Source organism: Silurus meridionalis, chromosome 26 (genome assembly GCF_014805685.1).
Source record: "Silurus meridionalis isolate SWU-2019-XX chromosome 26, ASM1480568v1, whole genome shotgun sequence".
NCBI lineage: Eukaryota > Metazoa > Chordata > Actinopteri > Siluriformes > Siluridae > Silurus > Silurus meridionalis.
In genome coordinates this window covers 8,973,792-8,988,504 of record NC_060909.1, presented here as the reverse complement: position 1 = coordinate 8,988,504, position 14,713 = coordinate 8,973,792, and the positions used below count along the sequence as shown (strand labels likewise).

Sequence of the window (14,713 nt, the reverse complement as noted above, 5' to 3'; positions counted from 1 at the left end):
TAATACAAATATGCCTGTAACAAAAGAATAGGTACATGTTAGTTCCATCCTAAAACCTTTATTTTTAACCCTCATCACGTTTTATACAAATGTATCTGTCTTATGTATAGTTGTTTAGCAGATGTTTCTGTATTTACCTCAGATTCGACCAGTGACCTTTAAATAATCATTATGCAGTATAAAGTCGACAAATTTACTTTGACTAAAGAAAATAATAATAAAAATATTTCAAGCACATAAGTAATAAAGCATCTCTGGCTGTTTTTAAGTGCAGCTTAAACCGTACACTACCTCATTTTTTAATGAAGTTCAAATATGTGCGTGTTTGTGTATTGCGTGTGTTTTCAGACTGAGCTGCTGCTGGCGGTGGTGGAGGATGAGAGCAATGTTCAGGAGAACAGACAGGAGATGGCCGAGACTCTGCTCAACGCTCTGAGTGACAGACAGCAGCACAGGCAGACCTGGAGAGACAGGTAGGACATGGATACACACAAATGCATGCGTGTACGCACACACACTCCCACACACACATACGCAAACACACTTTTTTCCCGCAATATTTGAATTCACTTTCTTTTTTTTTTTTTTAATTAATAATTATTTTTATTTAATTTACATTGAATGAGTGATTTGTCGCTACTGAAATTCTTATGGCATTGAAACTTTTTTTTTGGATCAAATGAATTCATTTCAAGGTAAATGAATGTGTACATTTGAAATGCTATTCATTTTTATGTTTCCTTTTTATTTTATTTTATTTCATTTCACACAAAAGCCTACATACATGAAGCGCAATGATTTTTCCCCCCTTCCCATCAGCCACCAGCTTACACCTGAGTAGTAAACAGGTACCGGAAGGACACTCAGTAGCAGGACTAGCGTTCCTGTTTTCTGCCTTTACCACATTACATATTCTACAGCATGGAATAGCAAGAGAACAGTAGAACCTTAGTGCTCTGGTCAGATAAGATGCCACTGCAGGAGGTTTAAAGCGTCCTGCCGACATACATTTCTTTCTTTTTCTACAACAGGGTGCGACTTTTTTATATGAAAATCAAGCTTCACATTGCGCATCATCATCATCATCATTATCGTCATCATCATAAATATCATCATCATCAACATCGAAACGTTTATCAGTCATTTTACAGCATGAACAGGTTTACCAAACAACCAATCAGACAAAGGGGCAAAGCCAATCCAAACACTCCTTTCAGATTAGACTTCAATTGATGGAAAATAAAGCAAAGTAGAACCACACACACACACACACACACACACACACACACACACACACACATGCCTTAATATGTGGATTAATCAGGCCAGGTGTTTAAGCCAAGTGAATGTAATAATGGCAATTGTATGAACACACTCACTCACACACAGACACACATATACACACACTGAAGTAATAAAGATGTCTGCATGCTTTAATGGGGATTGATAAAGACCTGACCGCTCGTGTCTCAAGCATACACTGTCTGTGTGTGTGTGTGTGTGTGTGTGTGTGTGTGCAAGAATGGTGGAGTCCTGAGTGGTCTAAAATTGGAGATAAGTTGTGGAGTGTAAACATCGCTGTTATCTGTGTGTGTGTGTCTTTCTGCACTCTGTGTTATCGGGATGAATGGATACTGTCTGAGTGAGTCTTATCTCTGAGGAAGGAAGTCAGTGGGCTATCAGCACACACGTGTGTGTGTGTGTGTGTGTGTGTGTGTGTGTAGGCAGGTATATTTGAGCAAAACTGGTGTTAACTGTAGGCAGCTCATTTGATGGTTGTGAATATTCCTATGTATGAATTTAATAAATCAGTCATTTTTGTGTGTGCGTGTGTGTGTGTGTGTGTCTGTGCGCACGTGTGTTGTGCTGTTGCACATTCTTTGTGCGTCGAAAGTTGGATTCCAGGTCTGTCTATTTGTCAAGGCAGTGTCTACATAGATGAATGAGCACGCACACACACACACACACACACACACACACACACACACACACACACACACACATTTATTTCAGCAGTTGGGGAGATTAGATAGGACTGTCCTCTCTCCCTCACGCTCATGTGTTCTAATATGTTTGAACTCACTCCTTCTCTCCCTATCACTTCCTGTGCCCCGACCTCCCCTCTCGGCCATGATAATGGTAGCTCCCACATTAGGCCCAGCTCTGTAAAGTACCTGTCAACGGCCAACATTTAAAGGAAAAGAAGCACATGGCCCTGCACGACGTTAAACACACTCTGATAAGATGGAACTGATGTTTTTGCCGACAGGAGGGGTGACACCAACATGCTTTTAGCAGCTTGTATGAAAAAAACTTTTTTTTTTCTTCTCAAATATCACTCACGATTTGTCTTGGAGATTTCGAATGGTGCCTGGATGGCTTTTGCACATGCAGATGTTTAAAAATGCAGATCATTAACAGTGGATTGATAGTGTTCTTTAACCACATCTACCCAGAAAATTGGGTGTAGATGTTGGGTTGAGATCATAGTGCATAGTAAAAAAATAGCTATAATTCTCATTTCATCTGGAAGCCATATTGCAATAAGTTTGCATGGTTAGTCTTTTTAATGTATTCCCAATTAACACTTTCTTTAATGAACATTAACGCTCTGCTCCGTATGACAAAGAAAACCTAATTCAGGAAAGTGTACTTAACATCAAGGTCATGCATATGATGCCAAATCAACATGGCTGATTTACAGCATGAAAGGTATACAAACTAGCACTTCTTTACGTTGATAAGTAGTTGGTTTTATGTACAAGTATTTACTTTGGACCAATCAGCATACAGGCATATTCACTTGTTAAATATTTAGCTATTTTGAGGAGGTAAATATACATCACTCATTATAGTTAGCTTGCTAACACAAAACAAACGTAAAGCATCTTTTTTTTATCTGTTTTGTGACATTTTACACACCGAGGTCGGAGGATTTTAATGTCCCAATTTTTGATTTAATTCAGTTAATAATAGTGGAAATGAACGTCGAAAAAGATTTAATCGGCAAATACAAAAAGTTGTCAGAGAGTTGCCAGATTGTGTTTAACAAGTCTCCAATATATCATTTTGCTATGAAGTTAGTAGTTGAATAAAATTTTATTTTTTTCAAGGATTTACTTCCACTTTGCATCCATTGTTCCTGGGATCAGGATGGGATCAGAATGGAGTGCTTACTGAAGAAGAACAAATGCGCAAATGCCAGGTTCTAGCTTGTAGAAGTAGCTCTGCTTCAAATGCATTCTAAAAAGAAAAACCTTGATTTAAACTTCTATTTAAAATTTTACAGAGATGCTTTGGATGAACAATGCGAATGATGTGTTGTTAATCAGGAAGGTGTTGAAAATCCAATCTGGCAGCCCTGGTTGCTACATGACACTCCATCTTAACATAAAGTCCTACTAATGCTTTGGTGTAAAAATCAAAATGAGTTTTACAAGGGAATTGTTCGAAGTTTCTTGGAACCTTGCGGCTGTTCTCCACTCAACTCCTCACTCCATCCTCAATCATTAATTCTCCATCCCACGACCTTTATTAAACCTCTTGCTTGCTGATTCATGCTGCTTATTTGCCCACTGAAAGCAGTAATTGTTTTCGGAGTTTAGTATGCATAGGATTCAGTGCGTTTGATTACGACCTCTTTTGTGCCGCCGTGTAATAGCGTTAAAGTTTGCCGCTTTAAAGGCGGAATGATGGATTGCAGGTGGAGGATTCATAAACACAAGCACAGCTGATTGATTAAGCCTTTCCAAGTTTCTCAGAGAGAAGCAGTTGCTCTTGAAACAGCACTGTGAGTGGTGTGGAGTGCAGGCCATGAGTGTGTGAGAGAGAGAGAGATATATATATGGTGAGAGAGAGAGAAAGAGAGAGAGAATAAGAAATGTGACCATTGGGGACTTTGTGTTGGTTTAAAAGTACTTGGGTTGAAAGATGACTTCACTTTCAACACCCTTGTGACCCATCTATTGCCATAAGCGTACGCACTAAAGTTGTCCTCTGTGCTCCATTGCACTTTTTTTTGTTGCAAAAAAAACCCTAAAAACCACACACACACCTGTACATCTTCTTTTACTCAACTCTCTGACACTCTGTTTATTCATTATCCTCAGGTTGCCATTACAGGTCATAGATTTCCTGATTGATTGCAATTCTAACTTTCAGTTTGTATTCGCACAGAAAAGAAACCTTTTTACTGCACTGTATATCTATGAAGGTATGCAGTATGTTTCTTAGTGGTGGCTGGAGAAAATCCCATTGGACTCTATATGGCCAAAGATTGTGAACACCAGGCCATTAGATCCACATGTGACCGTATATTTGTATAAAATGTGTTTGTATTGTGTAGCATTACAGTGGCTTAAACCCTTCCCAACAATGACACTGGTGCTATGTGTTAATCAAGCTTCATGAAGACGTTGTGTTTAGATTAGACTGGAACTTGAGTGTCCTACTAAGAACACTGACCTCAACACTACTGAAAACAATTGGGTTGAATTGCAACACTGACAGAACCCCAGACCTTCTCACCCTCAGAGCCAAAGTTGTTCCCAGCTTATGATGGAGATGTGTTCTAATGACCTCATCGTAACTTGAAAATATCGTTAAGTCGAGATATTATCTAGCCCACCTGGAAATCCTAAAGAACGGTGATCAGTATGGGGGTAGAAAGGTGTAATTTGTTAATAATTCAACAAACAAAATTTAGCAAAACAGAGCAATTTTCAGCACCATAATGTATAAACTATACAGTATATATTAAGGGTGTAACATAACGTGTTCGTACTGAAGTTTTTCGGTGCAGGGCTTTCGGTTCGGTTCCTTTTTCCGTGCGGAACATAGTTAAAATCTGTGTTTTCTCAGGAACGTATCAAGTGGCGGACCGCAAGTTTGTTTAGTCTCTGCCTCGCACTTTGAGGGCCTTTATTATTATTATTATTATTATTATTATTATTATTATTATTATTATTAAAATTTAAAACATACACAACAATGCCAGAAGTTTTAAAAATACTCACTCCGTACTGGAAATAAGATTTGTTTTGCGCATGTATAAAAACTTTAAAGAATCCATTTAGCTTTAACCGCTAACCAGAGTGTGGCTAGCGCTATGGATTCTTTAGTGTTTTATGTCCATCTTTAAGAATTTCTCTTAATAGGAGAAAATCCTGATAATTCCACATCCCCACATATTGAGGAAGTGAATGAATTACAGGATGGAAGAAATGAAGGCATTTGTTAAAGTCTGCTGAAATAAGTAGAACAGTTAAGTAGATCATATCTTAAAATGATATATTAAATGTAAATCACACACACACACACACACACACACATACATACACATCGGCATTAGTTAAATTAAGTGTCAAAATTAATCAATTTAATTTGTGCCAATTCGAATAATTACTCAATTTATTTAATATAAAAAAGTTTATTGGATTAATTTGATTTATTTTATTTTATATGTATAAAATATTTTATTTTTTATTATAATTATTTTTTATATCATTTAACCAAGTAGGCATTTTATTTAAAATAGTTTTAAAAATGTAAACTGTTGTTGTTCAGAAATCGTAATAATAATAAACTGCGTTAATAAAAAAAATTACAAGCAATTTTATATTTTTGCATTTAACTGAACCATGACTTAAAAACCAGGGTACGTACCGAACAGTGAATTTTGCGTTCCGTGTATATATACATCCCTATATTATATATATATATATATATATATATATATATATATATATATATATATATATATATATATATATATATATATATAGCAGCGGGTAAAACAAGTGGTAAGAAGCATACCTGTAGCTGATGAGACTAATAAGTGTGCTCTGATTCAGTGTCTGTTGATGCCAATTAAAAGGAGAGAAACACCAAAAATACAGAAACCCCCACAGTGTAACACAGAAACAACTGACAACTGGCATGAGTAAGACTTCTCACATGGCGGAAGATGCGTTCATCCTGGCACCCTCTCAACTTATCGTTTCTCATATCAGGACATTCCACAATAATGTAATATTATGAATGAAAATCCAGTGTTCCCCAGATGAGTCCGGTTCTTCTCAAGGTTTCTTTTTTTATATCATCTCGGAGAGTTTTAAATTCATAATCTATTTATATCTGTAGAGCCGTCTTTGTGACGATGTTTATTGTTAAAATTTCTACTCAAATCAAATGCAGTTAAATTGAACTCAGTTCTCAGTTTCTGAAATACTTAAACCAGCCTGTTTGGCACTTGTTATGATCAGATGAACATCTAAATCACTATGTGCAATTTTATGTAATTGCACTAATGATTTTAGTGTCTATGTAAATCGTTATTCATTATCTTTCTTTACATACAAAAATATTAAACTATAGAATCATCAGAAAGGACAGAAGGAAAAATAGGACAGATTGGACTTTACAAGGGAGCACACCAGGGGATGAATAATAATAATCCATGGGCAGTGTGCCCCACACCTCTTAAACCTGCACACACACACACACACACACACACACACTATGCTGTGGAGAAGTTGTGATCATAACATTTAGTATCATCACATGTTCATCCTGCATTGTCTCTGCATAGCTTGACCTTTGTGTGACCTTTGCGGTTTAGGGTACGTCGGCATGGCCGGGCTCATCTCGGTGTGCGTGCGCGTGTGTGTGTGCGGGTGGTGGGGTCTCGAGCCAGTGCTCTGAACAGCTGTGCTGTTTGTAGGGACGGCGCTAACTGCTGTAGATTTTGTAAGGTCATTAGATGATAATAGAAATGATTACTGAATTACATGGGGGCTTTAGGAGAGGGGGGGTGCCAGCGGATTTGATAAATGGCCTGTGAAGGTGCCCATCTGGCCTCTCCTCTTTTTCCTCCCTCTCTCTTTCTGTCTGTCTCTCTCTCTCTTTTGCTCTTTTTTTTCTATCGGTTCTCACATACTTCCATCCTTCTGCACATTCTGTGGAAGTGCAAAACAAAAGAAGTTGTGAACGATTAACCTCAAAAGCAAAGAGAGAAGAGGTGTTTTGTGTGTGTGTGTGTGCGCACTCTTTTGTTAATGCAGCAGTGCTTGACTCGTTGCCCTCCATGTCTCAATGGAGCCGCAGGAGAGTGGGTACCCATTGACCTTCGACCTGGGAAGCAGTTGGTGAGCCAACACAGCGTAAATCAAGTGCTGCGGAGGTTACCCACACACACACACACACACACACACACACACACACACACACACACACACACACACACACACACACTGAAAACACCTTGTCAGATTCCAGGAAGGAACAGGTTTTGCACTTTTGTCCGCACCTCGTTTGACACAAGTCTCTACATATTAATAATGTGTTGAATTTAGAAACTGCCTTTCTATAGCACAAGGTCAGATCATGGAGGTAATGCAAATATCCCCATCCGCTAACATGGTCCTGATGATGCAGAGCAAATACATGTGCAAAAGTTTGCACACCCCCAAGACAAAATAAGGAAGGCAAATAAAGGTCACTTATTTCTATAAGACATTTGTTTAGTCTCACATATTTGTTCTTCCATGATTCTCTTGCTATTACAGCCAACACGCAGTAAAACATTCCCCGGACATCCTGCGTACTAATTATTTTCCACACCTGTTCAAATAGTATTATTTAAATATATCTAGTAATAATTTGCCTGTTTTTGAAGAATATCTAGAGAATTTAGTCCAGAACACATCGGATCCACTCCGCAAATAAATCCATAAGTTAGCTTTAGAATTAAAAACAATTCAAATAGTTTGCGAGTAAAACACGCTTAAGTAAATGTAACGTCCACAAATAATCATAACGATCACAGATTTGGTTAAATGAATAGATAGATTTTACGATATCTAAAAGACATTTTATTTATGTAGACATTTCTGATAAAGCATTAGAATTAAAATTGTGATAAATAAAATTGTCTAAGCTTATACCTACAAGAGTAATACATGCAACTTTGTTAGCATTCATTGATTTCTGCAACTATAACAAAAGAAAACAGTCCGTTCTCATTCTCGGTACAGGGCTTTCGGATCGGTACACATACCCAATGCAATGCACGTGCGGAAATCTGAGTGCCCTCAGGAATGTTTAAAGTGGCGGAAGTGGGTTTAATCACCGCGTCGCACTTTCAGCGCAATTATTTGATTATTACTAAACTCAAAAACATACACAACAATGCCAGGGGTGTTGAGTTAGAGTTAGAGCAGTGTCACCGTTTTTCTCACTCTTTACTGGAAATAAAATGTGTTTTGCACATGCATAAAAACACTAAAGAATCCACTAAGCCACTTCCTGGTTACCGGCTAACGCCAGCGCTGTGAATTCTTTAGTATATGTAATATAATAAAAAAATTGTATTGCATTCATTTTATTTAATCTATTTATTATATTTTTTATATTATAAAATATTATTTTATATAATATTTAACCAAGCAGCCATTTTATTTCAAAATTGTTTTGAAAATGTAAACTGTTGGAATGTTAATGATCGCAAATTTTAATAATAATCAACTGCATAAAAAATTACAAGCAATTTTATGTTTTGCTTTTCTTCCCCCTAACTACACTCCCATATATGTGTGTGTGTGTGTGTGTGTGTGTGTGTGTGTGTGTGTATACAGCGCCCTCCACAATTATTGGCACCCCTGTTTAAGATGTGGTCGTGGACTTCAAAAAATTCTCCTTTTTTTTTAAAACAACATAGAACCCAAATGCAAAAAAAGAGAAAAATCCAACCTTTCATTTAAGTACATAACTTTGGTGGTAAAAAAAATCATACATTTAGAAAAAAAAAAAACTTGAAATCATGTGTCCCACAATTATTGGCACCCCTAACAATTCCTCTGAAAAATTTAATTGTTTTTTTTTTTTTATATATATTTTTCTGTAGTTGCTAAGGTTGGTCAGGGTATCTAGGGACTTTTAATTAGTAATTCATGATTTCCTGTTTCCTGGGGTATAAATATGACGTGACACAGAGGCCTAATTCTCTTACCCATTTGTCAACATGGCAAAGACAAGAGAACACACCATTCAAGTAAGGCAGATGTGTGTCGACCTTCATAAGTCAGGCAATGGCTACAAGAAAATAGCCACTCGCCTTAACTTGCCGGTATCTACAGTCAGAGGAATCATTAAGAAGTTTAAAACAACTGGAACAGTGACAAACAAGGCTGGAAGAGGTCCCAAGTTTATCTTGCCACAACGCACAGTGAGGAGGATGGTAAGAGAAGTAAAAAATTTCCCAAGCTCACCGTCACAGAATTGCATCAAAGAGTGGCATCTTGGGGTCACAGAGTCTCCAAAACAACCATCAGACGCCTCTACATGCCAACAAGCTGTTTGGGAGGCATGCAAGGAAAAAGCCTTTTCTCACTAACACTCACAAACGTAAACGCCTGGAGTTTGCTAAGCGGTACTGGGACTTCAACTGGGATCGTGTGCTTTGGTCAGATGAGACTAAGATTGAGCTTTTGGCAACAAACACTCTAAGTGGGTCTGGCGAAACAAAAGATGAGTATGCCGAAAAGCACCTCATGCCCACCGTGAAGTATGGTGGAGGATCTGTGATGCTGTGGGCCTGTTTCTCTTCCAAAGGCCCTGGGAACCTTGTTAGGGTGCATGGCATTATGAGCGCTTTGAAGTACCAGGATATTTTAAATAAAAACCTGATGGCCTCTGCCAGAAAGCTGAAGATGGGTCGTCATTGGGTCTTTCAGCAGGATAATGATCCAAAACATGTGGCAAAATCTACACAAAAGTGGTTCAGCAGTCACAAACTCAAGGTACTCCCATGGCCATCTCAGTCACCAGACCTCAACCCAATCGAAAACCTGTGGGGCGAGCTAAAGAGAAGAGTGCATAAGAGAGGACCCAGGACACTGGATGATCTAGAAAGATTGTGCAAAGAAGAATGGTCAAAATCCTCTCTCTGTGTTCTCCAATCTTGTGAAATGTTATAGGAGGAGATTAAGTGCTGTCTTGTTGGCAAAAGGAGGTTGTACAAAGTATTAACATCAGGGGTGCCAATAATTGTGGCACACATGAGTTCAAGTTTATTTTTTTTTTCTAAATGTTTGATTTTTTTACCACCAAAGTAATGTACTTAAATAAAAGGTTGGATTTTTCTCTTTTTTTGCATTTGGGTTCTATGTTGTTTAAAAAAAAAAGGAGAATTCTTTGAAGTCCACGACCACATCTTAAACACGGGTGCCAATAATTGTGGAGGGCACTGTATATATATATATATATATATATATATATAATGTCGGCACAGTTATCATTTAATGATAAGAATGAAATCTCCATCACTATATGATAAAGAATCAATGATTTTAGCTGCATTTGGTGAATTAACACGTAATGACTGTCTGATCATCTTGACTACATAGATCCAGTTTTCCTGTTTATATTTTAGAAAATAAAGTTAGGGACCTGCGGCATGCCATGAAGACGCCTCTGATTTAAGTATCGCTCATCACCAGGATGTCTTTAGTTTGCCAGAAATCTCATTTTGTTTCCATATAGTCTACTATAATTCCGTTTTTTTTGTTTTGTTAAGGTTTGCATATTATACACACTATGACTTCTTTGAGAAGCTCAATGTAATATGAAGCATATAGCTACTCTTTAACATATCAGTTCAACATTCCTTGCATTTGCCTCTATGTCTTCAGCAGCTGCCCTCTTTATTCACCCACCCTCTCTGACCTCTGACCCTGTTACTGCCTTTGAGTATCTGGGCCTCTTTTGTTCTTGTTTCGCGGTGTGTCATGACTTCTGACCTCACCTGGTTGGACAGCTTCAGAATTAAAAACACAGTGGGGTGTCATCAGACTTAGGGATGAGGTTCCTTGTGTCCGTGTGCTGCACCTTTCCAGCCTCTGGACATAGCCAGCTTTCTATCTTAGCTCGATTCAATTGATTTTGTCGGTCATGCATGCAGGAGAATAGAACAGCGAATCATTAGTGGATGCAAGGGAAACGTTTCACGCACGTATCCTCTCATTCTGTCAAGGGGAAAGGGGGCGTGGTCGAAGCTGTCAGTGTCGTGACGTGGCTTTTGTCCCCTTCTATCAGAGTCCTAAAGAGAGCAGACAAAAGGTTTAAAGTCTCCTTCGTGTCTGTGCTCAATGAAGACAAACTCTAACTCGAGTATAGTATTAGACTCAACCAAGCAGATGACAGGGGCTTTAACAGAAATATAACCGTTTGCTATAGACACAACATGGAGTGAAAACAGCATCAGAAAGCATTAGTTCATTCATTCATTCATTCATTCATTCATTCATTCATCTTCTGAAACCACATTTTTTTAGACAGACAATATGATCAACAATCACAGGAGCTGCCATAAATAAATATTTAAATGTAAGTATTACGCAATAGTGCATCATTTGTTTAATAACATATAAACACATTTGTTTTCGTATTGCTCATTTGTTCATTAGTACGGTTTTATTAGTTACAAAGTTAGTTTTTAGTTAGATTTTATCAGCTTGTTTTTATTATTTAGGTTATTTTCTTAGTTGCTTAGTAAGTTTTTATTAGTAACTTAGTCTAGTCTTTAAATAATTTCTTAGCTTTTATTAGATTGCTTTCATTAATTATTTGCTTTTTGTTAGTTTTATGTAGCTTTTATTTAGTTAAACTTTTTTTTTTTTTTAGTTTGTTAGTTTATACTGTTTATATTCATGTGTAAATTTTTTCTTTCTTTTTTTCTTTTAGTTTTTATTGTTTGTTAGTTTCTCCACTGGCCAAGTAAACATGAATCTATTTGCTTATTGTAGTTTGCTCAGTTATTATTTGTTTTATTTGTTCTTTCACAAATCCTGTATGTAAAATTCTCCCACATGCCTGAATACAATGCATTACACTTGTAAACCCATATAATGAAACATGGCAGGAGAAAAAGCCGTTGTTTCTTAAACAATGTAAATACTTCAGATTTACTTAGAAGTCACAGGTTGTTCCATATTTATATTGTATTTTTTTGTTTGTTTTTATAATATTTGTCTTGTATTGTATGCAATAACATGCTTCTGCAGATACAAACTGTGACATTCAGGTGTGGTGTGTCTTTCAGTTTGCATTTACATGTTTTAGATGCTTTCAGAAAGCAAAAAAATTATAAAAATGTAATTAAGGTCACGGCTCAATTAAAATTCCACAGTTTTTATAACAATTAAATACCCGCTATAAACTAGACAATAATTGGTTAAAGTCCCCATAAAAACAACATATATATATATTTATTGATATCATATTTAAATCAAATACTGTTAATAGTTTAAAATATGAATCAACTAAACATTTCGGTATGTATCTTGCTATTATATTTTTATTGTTGCAGTATCAGTCTACACAAGAATCTTTTTTCCATAATAGATTTTCTATATTATTTATAATAGCAAACAAATGTAGTATATATATATATATATATATATATATATATATATATATATATATATATATATATATATATATATATATTATGTGTTATATATAGTATATTTATTTACATTTTTTACATAATTCTGCATAAACAAACAAAAACATGGGATTGTTTTACTTTGTCATTACTTCTGTATTTGTAGTTTTTATATACAGATGCATCAAATTGCTCCCTTTGCAGCATCAAAAGTAATGGCTTTAAATAAATTGTGTTCATTTGTTGTTATTGTAGTTCAAGCAGAAAAGTACAAGGTTTGTAACATGTACACACACACACACACACACACACACACACACACACCCTGAGAGGGCTGAACTGTGTGGGGTTGTTGGGTGGGCTGTGTGTTTTACTTGGCAGGGACTACACGGAGTTTGTTCTGTGTAACTGACTCATGATACCTCAAGGCACCGAGCTTACAGGCAAACACCTGCGTCTGCCATTTGGTGAGATTGGAGTGCCTACACACACACGCACACACACACACACACGCACACACACGCACACACACCCATGCACACACACCCATTGTCTTTTTGCTACTCGCTATGGCATGTATAATTGAAACAAATCTAAAAAGCTCAACGTGTCTGTTTGTGCTTGTGTGCATGCTTCCATACGCTACCTTTCATCATTGTAAAGACTATAATTAGCATGAAAGTGATGCTTACATTTGAAACGCTGTTGTAAAACTTGTCTGTTGTTATTGAAACAAACAGCAGTCTCATTCCGACTCTGTCCACATGAGCCTCTGAGCTACGCGTGATCCTAATACAATGAACTCAGGGTTAAATTTTTGTCAAAACTCCTGCACAACATGATCTTCAGCTGGCAGTCTACCTACGCCCTGTCTCTCTCACGCTCATTTCACTAGCTTGGATAGACCCGGCGTCGGTTTAGCCTGTGCCCGGGCTTATTATAACGGATACGAAGAGTCCAATTTGTCTATACATGTGTGTTTGCTCCCTCAGACTAACTAGCACATGCAAACCACACATACTCTATACACGCTCTCTCCCGCCATGGCAGACTGCTCTAACCCGACGTGGCGTGCTCTGTAATGACAGGATGCATCAAGCCCTTTCCCCAGTTTCGTGTTTCCCGTCCATTTTGTGGCGAAATTAAATGGTGTAGGATGTGATTCAGCACATTGCCGTACCCCGTGTAAAACACCCCCCCCGACTCTGGCTGCGTCCGAATCGGCATCCAAAGGAATTAAAATAAAAATCCCTTCCAATTTAATTGCTCGTGAGACTTAATGAAAACAGTTATTTCATAATTACGCATCACGCAATACGATTTCGGCCCGTTAGCAATTAAGAGAGCCGCAAGGTTTTAGGGTCCCAGAATGCCAGGACAAACTGCCAGGAACCTTTAATATGGAAACATAGATGGTGAAAGCTCTAACCAAGCGACAGACTCGCCTGCCACTCTCGGGGGAAAAAAAGAAAAATTCCTGTAAGAGGCGAACCCATGAGCACGGGCCACATGTGCAGCGGCAGAGAGAGGATGTGCGAACAAGGATTTGCGGTGTCAGGGTTTCTGGTTCTCGCACGAATCCTTTTTTCGCGTTCAGTCTAACGAGGAGATTCATGTCACTTCCATCACATCTGAGACAAAAGAAAAAAGTTTACTGATTGGGTTTCAGGATCGATGTTTAGTTCAGATCTTTCTTTGGCCTGGTTTTGTCTTTTGGACTGCAGTCTTTCTAAAGACTTTGGAGGAATATTAATTAACCTAATGTGTTGCAGAGTTTTATGATTAACGCTCTCACTGGGTTGTTTCACATTGATATTATGGCCTCAAATGGCACATTTCTGATTGTAAGCTATTCATCTTTGGATTTTTTTTCCTCCTGATTGTAGATGAAGTTGTTCCACTTCATGTAGATGTAAACATCAATCATAACCTGCTTTATGCATATGACAAATATGAGGAATGTTACAGAAGAAAATAAGATTTGCCGCACTGAAGGTTTGCTTTTTTTCAGAAAAGTCTGAAACGACTTGGACTCTTATTAAAGCTGAGCAGCAAACCTCAGGACCTCAGAAAACCCCAGACTCTTGTTCTTCATCTTTAGCACACCTTTAACAGGTGCTTATGATAATAATTAGGACCAAAAATGCATTGGTGGATGATGTACACACTCCATTCACTTGAGTAAAAGTAGAGCTACACTCTGTAAATTAAAAGTGTCCCTTCAAATGTTCACTTGAGTAAATGTACAAAGGTATTTGCCTTCAAATGTAC

At 37.4% G+C, this 14,713-nt stretch overlaps 1 protein-coding gene across 2 annotated transcripts in view; it reads left to right on the top strand.

Moving 5' to 3' along the window:
* Nucleotides 1-14,713, top strand: part of fto (FTO alpha-ketoglutarate dependent dioxygenase) — a 165,758-nt gene that overhangs the window by 63,172 nt on the left and 87,873 nt on the right. For both annotated transcript variants that reach the window (XM_046840527.1, XM_046840528.1), the window contains exon 8: nt 349-473. In XM_046840527.1, coding sequence (XP_046696483.1) covers nt 349-473 — 125 coding nt within the window. The remainder of the gene's footprint in view (nt 1-348; nt 474-14,713) is intronic.